The sequence below is a fragment of the Prinia subflava genome, chromosome 6 (genome assembly GCF_021018805.1).
Source record: "Prinia subflava isolate CZ2003 ecotype Zambia chromosome 6, Cam_Psub_1.2, whole genome shotgun sequence".
Lineage (NCBI taxonomy): Eukaryota > Metazoa > Chordata > Aves > Passeriformes > Cisticolidae > Prinia > Prinia subflava.
In genome coordinates, this window is record NC_086252.1 from 21,199,796 (window position 1) to 21,217,488 (window position 17,693).

General features: G+C 41.3%; 1 protein-coding gene across 6 annotated transcripts in view; it reads left to right on the top strand.

Annotated features, from left to right (window-relative positions):
• Positions 1–5,149: 5,149 nt before the first annotated feature.
• COBLL1 (cordon-bleu WH2 repeat protein like 1) overlaps positions 5,150–17,693 on the top strand; it is a 77,962-nt gene continuing 65,418 nt past the window's right edge. For 2 of the 6 annotated variants that reach the window (XM_063400630.1, XM_063400634.1), the window contains exon 1: positions 5,436–5,641. In XM_063400630.1, the coding sequence (XP_063256700.1) occupies positions 5,568–5,641 (74 nt within the window). In that variant the 5' untranslated portion in view covers positions 5,436–5,567. Of the gene's footprint in view, positions 5,287–5,435; positions 5,756–9,224; positions 9,354–17,693 lie in introns of those variants that run through there. The other 4 variants (XM_063400631.1, XM_063400633.1, XM_063400635.1 and 1 more) reach the window with 3 other exon arrangements.

Below are 17,693 nucleotides of genomic sequence, written 5' to 3' on the forward strand. Positions count from 1 at the left end.
GACTGAAACCTTTGTGTGAGTATATATTCATGACTTTTATTCAGATGTTTCTTGGGGAAAAAAAAATCCAGCTTTCTAAAAGCTTAGAACACTAATAATTTCTGGATCTATGAAGCAGAATATGTGCCTATGTGACTTAAATATAACTTGGTGCTGTTGTATTCTTGAAACTGCCAGCATATGAAGTGGGATGAGCTTTTTTCCCAATGAATACATTTCTCCAGGTCCTTAGAATTCACTGTGTGCACACATGTGATGAAAACTATCTTTGATTTGTCTGTGCTGAGCATTCCAGTATCATCCTGTGTTTAAACCAGATGTGATGTGTCCCTTTGGAGCTTGGCTGTGGGTCCCGTTCCAGCTGTAGGTCCCTAACGCACACCTGAATAAGCACACAGCACACAGAGCAACTTCACTTTCTTGTTAGCATTCCAGAGGAGGAGCATCTCTTCCTCTCTCCTCCCCATTTATTCAGTTGTCTAATCAAAGTACACAGTTCATATCATCCAAATGAAGCATTTAACTCCCATGCTTCTAAAGCATCTTAACCTATAGCATTAGATTCCACTATATGTGTGTAGCACCTCTGGGGCTGTCCAGAAAGCTGAGGCTGTAGTTACCCAGGCTAGTTCTGAGCAAGCTGGCTCAGTACCAAGGGATACAAATTCGTGCAGCATTAGGCCTCTCTTGGCTAATATATCTTGTTTTTGTGCCACACTGCAACCATAGCAATAGAGATTTCAGAACCTAAGATAACTCATCTGCTTATAGCTTAGCTATTGCTACATTTTCTCTGTAGAAGAAATCCCCTATTCCCTTTGTATCTAAGTGTATTTTTCTAATAGAAAAATGAGATAATGTTTCTGGGAGTGTTACAATATATGACACAATTAGCCATAAGCTAATGAATTACTAATCAATTGAACAGATATTATGAATGTATTTCTTTCCAGATGTGATTGTCTTCAGAATTATTTTTTACTGTTTAGACTTTGCAGACTTCAGTGTTGAGGATTTTGCACGCTATGTACATTCAAAATGGGGAAATTTAGTGCATGAGAGCAATTTAGTGAACTTGTAGTTTCTTCTAAACCCTACCTAAGATTAACATGTAAATTAATTCTCATCTATCTTCCATTGCAACTACTGTGGCTAACATGATTTGAAAGAATTAGACAAAACTGGTTTAAAAAATAATTAACTTTGCAAGGCTACTTCACAACATATGTGATTCTACACCTTATTCATTACTCAGCATCTTCTGAATGTTCACTTGCATATGCAATTGCAATGTTAATCTACATGAATACCTCACTAATTGTTACTTACTGCATCCCCAAAAATACTGCTCAGCAACAAAATAACTTAGAAATCATGATTTGTAAGCAGTAAAACATTTGCTTTCATGATCCGAAGGCAAAAATGAAATACTATCAGAGGGAAAACACAATGGTAGTGGTGAGAGTACATCTTAGTATCATTATGCAGGTCTTAAATATGACCTAAAAGGACAGTGCATCTCTAATAAAGTAAATGCCTGTAATGTCCCAATGCACATCAGGAGCAAAACCTATTTGGGGCAGTATTGACTATTGGGAAAACCTTATACAAAACTCAGAAATTACTTAGTCCTATATCTGGAAGTATATGGGGTAGTTTTTTGTAGCCTTATTTCTACTTCGTCTGTCAGGCCAAAGGTGGATATTCCCCAGCACCTCGATGTCTTTCTTGCAGTCCAGAGCAGAATGCAGATTCGAGGTGTTCCCTCAGCAGGGCTGTGTAGAGGGGACTCTCCAGCTGAGTGCACAGTTTGAACAGGCTCCCAAAGCTGTCCGTGTGCTGCAGCAGCGCTTTCAGCGGCTGTGTGCGTGTGTGTGCACGCTCCCTAAACCTAACCCGCGTTCTGGAATGCGAGCACAGAAACAGCAACTGTTCCACAGGATGCAGTGTAAGCTGACTGACTGCTCCGTAGAAAAAGAATTACATGTGGATTTAGTTTGCATTTAAACAAAATGAAGAATCATATAATACCTCCTTGCTTTATCTTTATACCATAAGGGTAAAAACCTGATTTTTATCATGTCTCATATACATGATAAAATGTATAGAATAAACAGCTCAGCTTTAATGTATTTAATTATGCATCAGAAAAGTAATTTATCAAGGAAAACATCTTTCAATTCCATAATGTTTGACACCTACTTTGCACAATAATATTCAAAACAACTATAGTGTGACACAGTATGATTTTCAATGTACAAAACCACATTAGGAGTGCATTCAGCTTACATCCTTAAATCACAAAATGTCACTATAAACTATTATATATTAAGAAAGTTAAAAAGACCTTGTAAGCAGACCTTTACAATAGTGGAAAATATTGTAATGCTCCTGTGGTCTATTTAACACTTCAGAAAGCTTTCAGCTTATGCAGTAATGGGCATACCTCTTTGAAAATCATACTGTCCACTACATTTCTAGAGCACCTTTCATTCAAAAATATTTGTATTCACATTTCTGGCAACCTTTTGAACAGAGGAGAGCAACCAGAAGTACTGAAGCCACCTGGGACAACTTCTGACTGTTATGAAAAATGCCATGGGATTTTGCTACTTTTTTTAGAACAGGCAAGGCTTTTAGTAATTTAACTTGTATAAAAATCCCATAGATAGTATTATCCCTGGAACTTCATGTCTCTAGCTAAGACAGAAGTTCTCCTTCAGATATTACTTGGAATTAGCAGTTCTCACTACCTGCATAATTTGAAGGTTATGCTAACAGTAATCAGAACTGGGTATTAATCTGCAAACATTTATTCTAAATATACAATAGCACCAAGTGCAGCGGGTGGCAGCTTGCCACATGGATTAATGCTTCCAGATAAATGATTGTTTTACCTCAAACCATGGACAAAAGATGACATTATTGCAATGGTGCAATTAATAATCTACTACTTTATTAAATTGTTACAATGATATCTTCATGGATCAGCTTGAAAAATCTAGGGAACTTTAAATGTTTTTTTTGGTTTTTTTTCCTTTGGCTATTCAGTAGAAGAGACAATGAGTAGTGTGTTAACTTGGTATTCTCTGATGCAGCCTTCTGTTTATTGTGTATGAGAGTTATGTTTGATTTGTATGAACAATGGAGCTCAGGATAAACTTGGAAACTTTATAAAAATAAAAAAAATTAAAAAGAGCATTTGATTCTGTCAACATATTTTGAAACTCAGACACAGAACTGAATTTCTTTGATAAAGAAACAAACTGCCATAGGAGTCTAGAATCTGTCTCTCAAAACTGAGACCCCGAAGAGAAATGGTCTCTCCAGTACCTCATAAACTCAACTGTTTAAAGTCTAGTCATTGTAAAACTGCCACTGCAGAACGTGGCCTGCAGGCACTCAAGTTTAGAGCCTACAATGTTTCTAGTGATCAGAATTTCAGATGTGTTGTGTTAACAACTGAGATAAGAGTGAGACATGTGGTAGTGTAAGACAATAAGCATAACCTCTCCCCTCTTAAAGTGAGATTGGCATTATTCGGTGAATTGCCTCTTTAGATAACCCCCCAGGCTGTATTGGAAATTGTCACCACTATTTTTTTTTTTTTTTTAAGTTAGGGAAATAACTTTTCTGCCTGGCATTGCTGAGTTTCTATTATGAGACAGCCCATGTGAGCTGTTCAATAGATTTCAATCTTTGTGGCATTAATACTTGCCAAAAGAATTAGACTATAGCATATACTGGTTTTCAAATGAGATTATAAAGGGCGTGGTACAACAGCTCCTTATCTATTTGCGGTGAGGCAAAGTTTGTTAGAAGGGATGACAACAGGACAGCAATATGTGTAATTATTCTAAGTAATACACAGTCAGCTACAGGGTCTTCATTGAAACATCATTACACTTGAATAATCTCACACCTTTGCAGCACGGGGGTTTCATTAGAGTTTAGAAGGTGCTGTCACACAATGGTTTTGCCCAAGAAGAAGCTGGTTGGAAGCAGAGAACATTTTGTACTTAAACTAATGCTACAAACTGAATGCAGAAAGTTACCGTGCCCTGATTGCAGGAACAGTCAACATACAAAAGAATTCGTCAAGCTTCATCCCTAACCTAGGAAGTGGCCAAACAATTTGAGGAGTGTAAGAATAGAAAGTGGACTGTCAAAAGAGAAAAGGGTCCAAAACTTACATAAGGTCTTCAATGAAATTGTTCCTGATATTCTTAACCGATAATTAATTGAACACTGCCTCTCTGACAACTGGACAATGGAAAATGCATCTGACTCACCAATGATTAATTTTTTGGTTTAAGAAGCATACACAGATTAATGGGGTGTGCCTGATAATGGCATGTGGTTATTCAGGGTGTGAACAACCTCTAGGGTCTGTCAAAACAGGTGGCTTCAGGGTTAGTCTCCAGTGAAAAAGCAGAAAAAAAATCTTCATTGAAGAAGCACAGTGCAGATGAGAAGGGCATATACAGGGAGAAGCAAAATGTTATTAAAGTACAGTATCTCTACAATGCTATATACAGCATTGCACTAGTTATGAAGAATATTAATGTCGAGTATCATGAATATTAACATCAAATGATCAATTATATTATTTTTTCCAGATATATAATCTTAGAACTAGTCAGAAAAGGGGCTTTTATACTTGAATGCAACGTTCTACTTGTTTCCTACGGAGAAAAAGAAAGATGTACATGCTTTGACGTTGGCTGTTTTTCAGCTTTTGTTAAACGCTGGGCAAAACATGACCTGTATAAGGAGTTGTGTACTGGGCCGGATCATCTGGTCGCACAGCACAGCAGGAAGGGCGCTCCGTGCTGACACGGGTATGCAGCGCGTTGGTGCCCCATCTGCTCAGCAGCTACTGCATGGAAAAGCTGCGGTGCCGTCCTGCTCAGCGAGCACATTTCAGACGGGCCTGAAAGCACTCCTGAGCGCGGGAGCCTGTCCCCGTGGCACGGCGGGGCTCAGCCGAGTCCCGGGCTGCCCCCATGGCCGGCCAGAACAGTTTGCCCGAGGGTGCCGGACCCCACCGCGGGCTCCGACCGCATCCCGGCCCCGGGCACCGCGCCTGCCTCTCCCACCTGTGGGGATTGCGCCTCGCGCCCTGGTGGCTGGAATGGGAACGGGCTGAGCCCGAGGCGGCCGCCGGGACGCTTCCCTCGGGGAGAGGAAAATTCCAGCCCAGAGGAGCGGCCCTGCCCCCGCTGACAGCCCGCGGCCGGGGCCGAGCGGAGTCCCCGCTCCGGCCGCAGCTGGAGGGACAGCCGGGTGTGTGGGGGCGGGCGGGAGCGAGGGAGGTGCTGGGATGGGAACAGGGAGTCTCTGTGTCTCCGTGCGTGCTGGAGAGGGGAAGGTTCCGCGCTGCAAGTTTCTCGCCGCGAAGTTCAGTTTTGCTTCTTCCTTTTTTTTTTTTTTTTTTTTCCTTGCTTCTGTGTTTTTTCCCCTACGCCCAAGGTGTGGTTCCGCGAGCGGCAGGAGCCTGGCGCAGCCCGTGACCTCGGCCGCCGCCCCGGGCAAGCGCCCAGCGCCCGCCCCGTAAACAGCGGGGAATGCCCGGGCTCGGGGGCGAGGCGGCGCCGGGGGCTGCGAAGCGGGGCCGCCCTCCGCAGCCCGCCCCGAGCAGGTGAGGCGGGGAGCCGCGGCCGTGCGGGCGGGTCCCCGGCTTGCGCCCGCCCTGCGCTCCCTTGGCCGCCGGCATGGACGGCCGCGCTCGGCCGGCGGCCCCGCCGCCCTCCGGGTAAGCAGAGCTCCGGGCGCGGGCGGGAGCGCGGCCGGCCCCGGCTCCGGAGGGACGGCCGGCGGGAGCGGGGCCGTGCGCGGGGCTGGGTGAGGTGAGGTGAGAGCCAGGGGCAGCTGGGGTCGGGGAGGCCGGTGCCGTGCGCGTCCGGCGGCGAGGTGCGGCGCTTGGGAGGCAGCCAGCGGCGAGAGGCGGCTCCCAGCGCCGGGGGCGGGCGTGCTGGCCGTGCCCTCCCCGGGCTCCCGCGGCAGATGGAGCGGCGCGGCCGTTAAACGGCGGCGGCAGCGGCGCCTCGACGGCAGCTTGGCCGTACCGCGCTTCTCCGCCCGGGCTGCGGGACCGGCCCGCGGCCGCCGCCCTCCTTGGCCGTGCCCGAGCGAGCAGCGGCTGCAGCGCCGGCCCCGCGCCGCGGGCGATTCCCGCAGGGACGAGCCGCAACCCGCCCGCGGCGTTGCCGTCCCGGTGCCTGTGCCGGACTGCAGCGCTGCCGGGACCTGCCGGGTGCACGGCACCGCCGGGATCGGCGCCTTCGGCAAATCCTTGCAGGTCAGCGCTTGCCGGTCGGAGCATCCTTTAGGTGTGTGGAGTCAACTTCCAGCTCTGTGGGTGAGAGTGGCGGCGGTTCGGAAGGGCTGCGCCCTCCTCGGTGCTCCGGGAACTGCCGACGCTGGGGAAAACAAAACAAACAAGCAGCATCTGTTTGGAGTAGTAAAAGGGCTGGCCTGTTTATTTTTACCTGTTAGGCCCCTCTGGTTTATTTTGCTTGTAGTAGAAAATCTAACGTTAAAGAATGTCTTTTTAAAATCCTAAGTAAAACTACCGCAGTTATAGACCAGGAGGAGGAGGATATTTCCTTAACTAGTCAGGTACGTTTGGAGAAAATTAGTTTACTCGGTGACTTCACTAGGAACTAGAGTGCATCACAATATCGGTAAGACTGCTGAAGTTATGTGTAAATAGAATGGACAAAATATGTGGTGGGTATATTTTTTAAAAGGAACATTTCTGTGAAGTTTCCATGTTTGCAAAAATGGATTACTTGGATTGCTGACCAAGTGACTACAGCATAAACAGGTGCAGGTGATGGCAAATTACTGCAGTATTTGCAGCAGTAATTAAATCAAGTTTGAAGTCATGGCTGTAGTGAATATGGAAGACTCGTAAAGGGAGGGGTATTTATTCACTTAAGGCCTTGTCACCATTCTACATTTATATGTAGCAGTTGAGAAATTATATTGTAAATCAGTGTAGAAGGTATAATTATAGTATAGATAATTACTGCGTTTTTAAGACTCTGTGTACAGAGTTGGAAGGACTGAGTGTAGGATGATAGTGGTTTTTTTCCAGGTTAGGGAGTGGCAAAAACAGTATGTCTTGAAAGTCTTTGGTTTTACTGTGAGCAGGAACATAAAAACAAGCAAAAAGACACAATTAAAACTTTTGCTGTTCTGATAGTTCCTCTAGGCCTGTTGCCTGCCATAAAGCTGTTTGGTATAGTCAATTTTGGCTGCTGCTTGACAGCTAAGTTCCTTTTATGTGACTTCAAGCATCTGCCAGCATCCACTTCTCAGTTTGGAGAAACATGTAGCTAACAGTAGTGCTCATTGCATTAGCTCTGCAGAGGGATTTTTGAGACCTTTCGCATATAATTGGTACTTAGAAAATCAAGTTGACATGTCTTTCTTACTACAAAAATTCTTTATTGACAGTCTTAACTATTTCCTTAAGATGGTCTCATTTGCTCCTGAAATGCTGGATTTGAGGAAAAAAATGTGGATACACCAGAAAAAAAGACAACTCCCTGTTTTATTGAAAGTGCTCCACAGATACATTTTTGAATAGTATGCAGTTACTGTTCCCTCTCTGAGATGATAGGAAAATTTGTGCAATCTGGGAAGGATTTCAGTTGAAATGGCATTTTTCTTTAAATGCATTACCAAATGATGTAATATACAGCATTACATCTCTTCTTAACTCGTCTAGCCAGGTTGAAAGTGTTGTTAATCTGCAGCTGAAAACTCTTTACCAGCCAGTGTGTTCTTAAATCACTGTCTGAAGTTCTGTGGAGTCATTGCTGGTAACTCGTAACAGCTGAGAAAGTTTGTTTTTGCTGACTGCTAAGAAGGTCCTGTTTTGTAAATTTTCAAGCACTGATGTTAGTTAAAGCTTGGAACTCCTATATAACTTGACCCCTGTGGCTCTTTAAGACAAAATTTTGTTATCAGATCTATGGGGAAAAGCTTTGGGAAAGGATCCTGTTATATCTTTTTTTGAATACAGCATTATGCTTTTCTATTGAAAAAATGTTTATTAAAACTGGTTGTGGATAAAAATATTTGTCTGAATTTGGTGAGAAACATGCCCGTGTTATTCTCTCTGCACATTAAAGGTAAATAAGAAAAGATTTTTTAAAAAATGCCCTGTGCTGGATTTTTTGTTTTGTTTTGTTTTGTTTTGTTTTGTTTTGTTTATAATATGGTGAATAGAGAATGTGCCCAGCAACTGGCTGGAATATTTTGGAATATGATGAATAGGAGGTGTGCCCACTAACTGGCTGGCCATGACACATAGTTTCTTCTCCTGGCAGGAGAAACTTGGCTGGACAGTTTAGGCAGTTTTATAGCTCATGTATCTTACCCTGAGTCTGAGCAGCACTCAGGGCACGCAGCTCCCGCCAGACCAGTTGGCAAAGTCTGCTCCTGTTCATCACAGAGCTGAATTTGCTTTAGAAAATGATAGAAAAATGTGTGATTTAATACTTATAAATAAAAATAAGTAGTGGCTGTAGTTGGTATCCTACCTTCTGAACACAATTTTCCTACTGTTGCTGGACAGCAGTCCCATAACGTGGAGCTTTTTTACATACAAGTAGTTGTCAGTAGTTGACACAGGATTTTACCATGAGAAACTGTATTATGACTTAATATGCCATTAGAATATTGTAGTCAGTTGGATATTGGTAAATGTAATATTGATATCCTTTGAAATACCAGCCTTCATGTTGAGAGCCACCTTTAATTCAATTGTAATGTTTCTGAGGATTTTGTGTTATTTCATTTTTTCCTGTAAATCATATTTTAAGCTATATGTATACATACAAAATAACAGCTTCTGACCTGCTTTGCCCAAGCAAACTCCCTTTGTTTTTATCATTTTCATTGTGTGTAACAAAAACATGGTTAGGAGCTGGAGCCACTCTCCAGAGGCTGAAGGTAGAGCTGGTTGTATGGGGAAAGGGGAAGGTTTGGTTAGCTTAGTGCCAGAAACACTTCTTGTGTGTTGTGTCTTCAGGTTCCCATTCCCTGTTGCTTGACGTAGTGGATGTATTTGAAAAATTTAAACAGAAGAGGAAAAAAGTTTTTTTCAAATGATTTCCAGGCTGTCTAAGGAAGTGAGATATGTTTTCAGAAAGCCCAAGCAATTTACCTTTTCTCTTGCATGTAACTGAGTTTTTATCAAATCATTTCAGCTGTGTTACAGAGACATCAGCTGTGGCGCAGTGTTGGCAAATGTCTGGTGTCAGGCCTGGAATACTGATTTGAGCTCTCTTCCTTCTCTTTCAAGTGTTCGTTTGAGTCAGCTCACAGCACAGCCACAGGTTTGTTCAAGTACAAATGAGAGTCCTTCTGTTGCAGAGTGTGGGAAGGGACAGCAAGGGTAGCAATAGCTTCAAACCAAGCATTCTGTGCCCCAGAGTGGGACTGGGGCTTGGATATGTGTCTGAATTTGCTCAGTTTGGTGAAATTCACGTAAGGGTGCAATTGTACTTTTGTCTTGCCATGAGTTAGCTGTTGCCATTGCTCTGTATAGTGTGTACACGTGTTTATCATTAAGTGCAAAGCCTTTTGTACTCGTGCTACTAAGTGGTAGCACTGTCTAGGATGAGGTTAGGCCATTATGGGTATAATAAGTAGTCCTATCTTAGATATGCTTTGTTTCTTAGACTGAGGGCTTCAGGATAATACTTAGCATGTTCTTCTCACCCCATGACCCTGATGAAGAACAAGTAAATGAGCAGTAGCAAAATGGAAAGAATTTTGAGAATTTGGGTCTGTAGAGCTTGCTGGATGTTTGAAGCAGGGAGTTAGCTCCTTTGTGGGTGGATGCCCATGAGGAGCCACTTGAATGCTAATCATTCCAGGGGCCAGTTTGCCAGCTGAGTTCTACATGTACACAGAACACTTCTTGAGGTGATTGTGCTGCTCTTCTTAATGTATCTGCCTTAAGCAAGGCAACCTCAAATGGTGGCCCTTAACTGAATGTTGTATTTAAAAGCTGTTTACTCTGTCTTTGTCGAGTCTGAAGTCATAGCTGGGTGCCCATAGAATAGTTACTGGTGATGTTCCCTGTTGGAGTGTGTTGCTGTGGGAATGAGATCAAGAAAACATCAGGGGGTGGAATGTAGATACTAGGGTGAAAAAATGTGTAGGAGGGTAATACACAAATAGAGATCAGCAGAGTTATTTCCAAGCTTTGTCCAAGTGTGTTGCTGTGAAAAAGTTAAGAGAGAGCTAGATAGTGTGGCATTTGAGGGGAAAAAGCGCTTGAGACCGCAAGGTGGGTTTTGGTGTTACCTTAGGGTAGGTTCCCTTCTTTCTGCAGTTACTGGATTTTTTGTTAATGTACTTTAAATGGGACCACAGTGTTTACACAAACCTGAAGATCACTATTTGTTTTGAGTAGGCCCATCTGTGTTGAGTGGAAAAAGAAAAGAGTCCATTGTGGGGGACCAAAACCTTAGATTCCAGAGGAAACTGAAGGTCTTTACAGGACTTCTGTCCTCTGACAGATAAAATAATTGAGTAGGAATATTTTAAAGTCACAAGTTGTTTCTCCTGTAGTCTGGCAACACGTAAATATGTCATCCTTCATAAAGTGCAGTACCATTTCTGACTGTAGCTAGAAAAAAAAAATTCTGAGCATGCTGGTTTTTCTAGCCTGGCTGCTGTTCTGAGCTGCCACTGTTGAAGTTTTATGTGTGCTGGGAAACAGCAGATGCCAGATTATCCAGCCAGCCCATGGAGCTGTAACAAGGTTAGCATGCTCAACCAAATATTTATTCTTTTTTTCTAGAAATTAACAAGTTAGTGTAATGAGTTGCTATGTTAATGTAGTGGATACAAGGAATGCCAGGTGTTCTCTTTTATGGCTGCTTGCCAGTTAAACCAGATCTGATTGTGCACTTTCTTTTTTTCTCACCTGGCTCTCACTTGCTTCCCCAGCAGCTGCCCTGCTGCTCTGACTTTAGTTCACGTGGATGTTTGCAGTTTGAGAAAGCTGCTCCTCACTGTGAGTGTCACTGTGTACAGCTCCAGAGGAGCTGACTCAGGGCTTTAGAGGATGACAAGAAGCCGAGATGTTGGCTCCTGGATTCCTGTAGGGTCCTGTGGCCGTGCCCAGCACGAGCACAATGAAGAGGAAACTCTGACTGTGCAGCTTGCAACAATGGAGGGCTGGGGGGGAAACCACCCCTGCTGTTCTGAGCTGTAGCAACCAATTAAAAACTTGATGCTTCACCTGAATTCTCTTCTGAGGTAATTAAAAATGCAGCTCTTTATGAATTTAAACACTTACTAACTGGAGTTCCAGTAGATGTGTCCTGACTTAAAATCTTTGTGTGATAGACTGACGGGATATAAGTAGCTTAAGAATTTTTTTTTTTATGCAGAAATGGAATACCATGGGAATTCTTACAGAATTTAGAGTTGCTTGATTTGTTTTTATTTGCCAGGAGGTTATCCAGTTCAGAAGGGGCATGGGCATCTGTTTGGTTTTTGTAAATGATCAGTGCCATAGGTAGTTAAAGGATGAGTCTCTAATCTGTCTATGGAATCTCTCCCTTGGGAACCTGTATTAATGTCAACTCTGCTCCATGTCTATGGTTGTCAGGATTACTATTTTCAGTTAATGAAAATAGAGCATATGAATATTTTTAGCTGGGCTTAAGCTTTCTTCTGTGAGAAAACATTGGTTTTGGTGCAAGCTTTAGCTGTACAGAGGTTCTCATTGAAGAAAAAGTGCAGCTTGGAAGCTTTCTTAGCTGTGTTTTAAAAATATTTTCTGCACATTTATTTGATTGTAATTTATCTTCTGGAAATAGAGCTACTTGGTTTGTAATCTTAATAATAGACAAACGTACCTCTCCTTCCCCAACATTGCAAACTGTTGCTCTGTGTTAAACAAGAAATGTTGTGAGCTTGAATTTTCCTCCAACAGAAAGAGACGAAAAACCTCCAACGAGAAAAACACCATCATATCTCAAAAGAACAGCATTAGAAATGTGTATTTTTCTTTAAAATCAAATCAATTTTCAATCTAATATTCCTGAGTTATTGATGTATTGATTTAACAATTTTTTGGTTTTGTTTTTATGGACCTTGGTTTTCTGTTGAGAATTAGTTTTCCCTTTTGGTATTTTATTTTACTTTATTTTCAGACCTTCAGCCGGATTTTCTTCCAAAGACTGAAGCTTTTCTATACACGGGGATTGACAGGTAATTTTTAAACCTTGTGCAGTGGGAAGAGCATAAGCATTTTCAGCTCTGCCCTGGTACAGACTTACAATTGACAAAGTTTTCCAGAGGAACTGCTTCTTCTATTTTTTTCCCCAAAATGAATTACATTTTTTTGTTTCACTCAGTTTGAATGTTTGCTTGTTTTGTTGGGGTTTTTTGTCCATCTGTGTCACCCCCTCCTCTCCCCCCCATTTCCTTGCTTGATGTGCTGGGATTTTTCCAAATTAAGTGAGTTAAATAAGAATGTTCAAGGAAATGGGACCAACAGTGTTACTGTTGCCCAGAAATATTTTGTGTGTAGGTATCAAAGTAATTTGAAGGGCATGAGGGAAGAATATGGTGTACCAAGTTTGGTTTGTGGGGTTTTTTTTGTCATTCACTAGTTTGCCATTTAAGTATCACAGTATTGCTCTTGACTTTTGTAAAACTTAGCTCAGTCCTTCTGTGCTGTCAAACTGGACTGACAAAACAACTGGGCATAATACTGCAGGTGTAGGATAATCTACTGAGCTGGTTATTGTTTAACTGTTCTTGTGACAGCAATGTTGAAAGATCTGTATGTGGCAGGAATAATGCCTTGTCTCTGATCTACTAAAAAGAAGAGGAGCCAAAGCATCTATTAGTAACAAAGTTGAAAAAACATACGTTTACAACTTGTCATGCTGGGTGTAACCCTTTGATGCAAAGATGAAGTACTTCTTTATTTCCTAGTAGCTACAGACTTCAACATTTTGCTGTTCTCATTAAAAAATAATGTTGTGCAGAATTCAAAATGTAATCATTCTGGCTTCGAGAGCACAGAAATTATTTGCATGGATGGATGGGTTTTTTACTTCTGTAGTTAGTAAGACAAGGTGTGTGTTAGTTGATGACAGTAGTGTAGTAGGTGGAATTCCTGATAATTTTCAGGCATTTGTGTAAAATGAGAAATTCAAACCATGCCAGAATTTTGGGCTTTGATTATACATTTTTAAATTTTTTTAAACATATTATATTCAGAATATTTAATTTCTCATAAATCAGGTATTATTATATGTTGAAAGTTGTCCCCAGGTTCCCAGCTTTCATTTCTGAAGAGTTACTGCTTTTTCCATTTATCCTCTGCAGTCTTCAGACATAAACTTCTGTGTATCCTCTGCTGGTCTCTGATTCATGGTCTCTTACTTCCCCTTGCCTGCAATTTTGATCCTCTCCTTCCACCCACATTACAAATCAGCCTCACTAATTCCATCCTTGGCACCCTTCTTGAGCTATATTTGCCTCATTCACTTTTTAAAGTACTCACTGCTTGGAGGAAGTTCCTTTTTGCTCAGTCTTAAATGTTTGTAAGTCTACAGCTACTAGCAAAGAAAGATGTACTTCATTTATTCCTGAAGGGGTAAGAACCCAGCAAGTTGAGTGGATCTTTTAGCATTCTGGCTTTGTGCGTTCTTTTAAATCTTCAGACTTAGAAAAAGCCTGGCCCTTCAGCTTGGTCTTTCCATATTCTTTTTTACTTTTTTCCCCCTGTCCTGTATCAAATTCTGCCTGTATCTAATTCCTTTTCCCCAACTTCACTCTGAAACTATAAATTCTTCTTTTCATAAATATGCTTTTGTGTTTAAAAATGGTGTATTCTGTTTTACCTAGCTCAGCGCATCTGATTCCCTTGTACTTGTATGGGCACTGAGAATATTTTTCACTACACTGCTGAAGACAAGAAGGGTTTCCCAGGCCCTTTTAGGTGGCATTTTAAAGTGGGGTCATTGCCTGTCTTTGCAGTTGCTGATCTCATCTGCTCACTTATCTGTAGCTGAGTAATGCCTTGGACATTGCAGGACTTGAAGTTGAGGTCTTAACGCAGACAGTGATAGCTACAGACATGAAATAGGATTTTTTTTCTTTATTCAAGCAAGTCAGAGTTTACTTATGACTTTGTTGGGCCAGTAGCAGTCATTTTATTCATGTGTTACATGCTGTCCTTTCTCAGAATTAGATATATATATATATAATTCGATATCTGCATGATAGATTATCAGGAATTTGTTGTAGAAGGAACTGATGGGACTGGGTCAGATGTGTCTTTACTCTTTCACCTTCTTCATGCTTCTTTCTTGTTTCCTGATGGTTGATTGGGATTTTTTTGGAGTAGGGAGAGGGTTCTGTTTTTCTGCCAAGTGATATCTGCAAAGATCAGAGGATTTTGGAATCCAGATGATTTTTGTGATTTCTTTTGATGGTTCTTTTGCAGTGCAGGGCAGAAAATCCCCCCCTGCCCCATCCTAGGTATTGTAGAGATATTCTCAATACACAAGGTGATGCTTGTTCACTTTTTAGAAAAGCAAGGTGAAAATGTAGAAGATAGGGAAAACCAAAGCATTTTATAAGCACTTCTTCAGAGCGGGTTATCAATAGTGAGCAGTATAAGAGAGACTCTGAAGAGGCTTATTTTGGAAAAGTAATAAGGATCTGACATCACTGTCTGAACTGTTGGAATCTCTGTCTGATTTCTAAGTATCTTTTTTTGACTGTTCTTATATTTCCGCTGCCCAAACAGTCTTACAAACTTTCCAGTCTTCCTCCCAAAATACACTGCTGTAATGCATCTTTATCCATAAATCTTAAGTTAGTAAAGGAGGAGAGAAAGGCAATGAATTGTAAATGTTGGATGAAACCTTAAAAGTATACAATGATTTATTTTAGAAAAAAAAAGTGGGAATGTGGTGCTATTATAAATTTAGAAATACTCAGACAAATCAATTGGTTCTTGGTTTGTTTTTTTTTTTTTTTTTTTCTGATGGTGTTCTTTCAGATACTGCTTATGGGCTCCAGTTGTTAGATTTTCTTCCTGCTTTTACTTGCCCCAAAATTTTCCTGGATTTTGTAGTTATAATATATAAAGCCTGCCAGTTAACAGGTTTACAGGATTTTTTTTAAGACTGCTTGCCAGTAGTTAATCCAGAATAAGATTTTATGTTAGAATTTAGACTGTTTGGAAATAGTGACACGTAACATAAATGCTGAGATTTCATCCTATACTGTACTGCTCTTATAGATGGAGTCTTTGAAATGACTTGGTTCCCTGACTGAACAGTCTTGTGGAAAGATCTCTGTAGTGTAGATCTGCTGCCCCTCTGTGTAAGAGACAGCTGTCCTGCCTTCTGTCTCCATAGAGAAGAACAGCTGGATATTCCTTCACATTTCCTGAGTGAAATCTGTGTATTCTCTGACAGGCTGATGCTGTCTCTTCCTGCTCATAGTGGGGATGGACAGTGGGAAATGACGTGTCCACTGAATTGTTTATTTTGTATAAATGTTTGTCAGGGCCACTTGGAAGAGCTTTAACAACTTAATGTAGAAACGCCCTTGCAAAATTCTACCCTGGTTCATTGAGAGGTGTGCAATTAATTTGCCGAAAACATACTCTCAGTAAAGAAAAATGGTTAAGTATTCAAGAAGTCCTTTTGTTACAAGAAAACAAAAACTCCAAGATCAGAAGTACTGTATAATGTTTTAATTTCCCTTTAAAAATAATTTTAAAAGCCTAATGAGATCTGGAAAACTGTCTACACTTATTGGCATTTCCCACATCCTGTCACATCATATTTCACATCTCAGTCATACACTGACTGTTTCCTTGAGTCAGTTTGTGGTATCATGTGAATAAACCCTCAACATGGTCGAAAGATCTCCCATCAGTCTGTAAAAGGCCATGTGATCCTTTATCAAAGACAAAAGGGCATAGCTGAACATGGCATAGGTTGGAATTAACCTAAAAAACTTGGTTTCTGTTGATAAAATGAGATCCATCAGAAAATATAAGTCACATTCTCAAACTGACATACCACTATTGTGTACCATTGTGATTACCTGTGACTTTGATTAACAAATATTTTCACTTAAATATTTAAGTGACAGCGAGAAAGTGACTTGGTCAGTTGGTCTATGAGAAAGGCCGATTGATTCAAAGATCTGACACTGGATGTGGAGATTAGTTCTTCCTCTTCCTCCCATTTTTTTTTTCTTTGTTTGGATTTTGACAGTCATTGGATAATGACAGAGGTTGCATACCTCCCTCCCTCCCTTATGGACTCTGTAGGTAGAAGGAAGTTTGTATGTTGTGTTCTGAGTAGATTTTGCTGCTGCTGCTGTTGAGCTGGTGGATTCATTTTGTTGCAACTTCATGTCCTCTTCTTCAGTCAGAAGAAGCCAGTGCTAAGTTGCTGGTAATCAAGTCATGGAAGTGTGGGGAAGTTCCTTTTTCTGTTTTTAATGTTAGACAGTGCTTTTGTTTCTTTGTCTGTATTCACCTTAGGATGTTGTAGTTTGTGATGTTTTTGAAGTGTCAGCTCTGAATTTCTGTATCCAAAGAGCCTTTGAGCATAAATAAGCTAACAGCATTATGCTAGTGACTTTATATCCATGTAATAAGAATTTCTAAAATTCTGATCGTTGTTGTTTTATGTGTGTCAAAAGAACAGTGGGATGGCCATTAGCCACAGTTGCAGTCTCTTCTCTGATACGAAGCCAGAGTTCTTTTCATGGATTTCCTCTATTGGGAAGCATTCAAAACCCAACCCATACTGACTCTGGGAGACAGAAAATGTGATACTTGGGGGAGGTCGATGGGCTTTAGGTTACTGGCACTTAGTTTTACTCAGCAGGATGAGGATGGACTTTGGAAGAGTTCACAGATTTGCAGCTGAGTTTTAGTGCTCCCTTGTTTATGTCTTGTTCTCCTGTATGATCTGTATAGATAGCTGCTGATGAACTTTTTATCCAAACTGACTGCTCTGGTTTTCCACTTGTTAGCTTCAGTTCTATGACAACAAGTGAAGCACTGATCTGCTGCAGTTAAATTTGGGGAAATCATGATGAATTTTGGAGATTCTAGCAAGTGAACTGTCTGCAGCTTGTCCCTGACCTATCTCCTACCACTAAGGACAGGAGTAGACACTGGTGGAGGTGATCTGATCTGATCTGGTCACTTTGGCTTCTTCTGCTGTACAGTGTTGGCAGTAATTTTGCCTGTTCTTTTCCCCTACCACAGGCTGTTTTCTGGCCAGACAAATCCAAGGTTTCTCTATTGCTCTTGAATCGAGGCCATTAACTTCTAAATAAGAAGTTTGCTCTGTATTGGTGTTAGTAATTGCCTTTTTGTTTTTACTGAGATTGTATTGACATGCAGCTTACCACTTGCTTGAGGATAAACGGGTAAAAATGTGGATGTCTTATAGCTAGCAAAAGTTTCCTGATTTTATAAGCTTTTAGTGATTTAGTATATACAATAAGCAAAAATTTCTTCTAAAACTTTTGAACAAATAAAGTGGTAAAGAGTTAAGCAGTCTTGGTCTTTCTATTTCTGAAGTGTGACAACATGTGAATGGCATGTTCATGAGTTACTGCATGGTTACATAATATGAGCATGTAAATAATTCAAAATG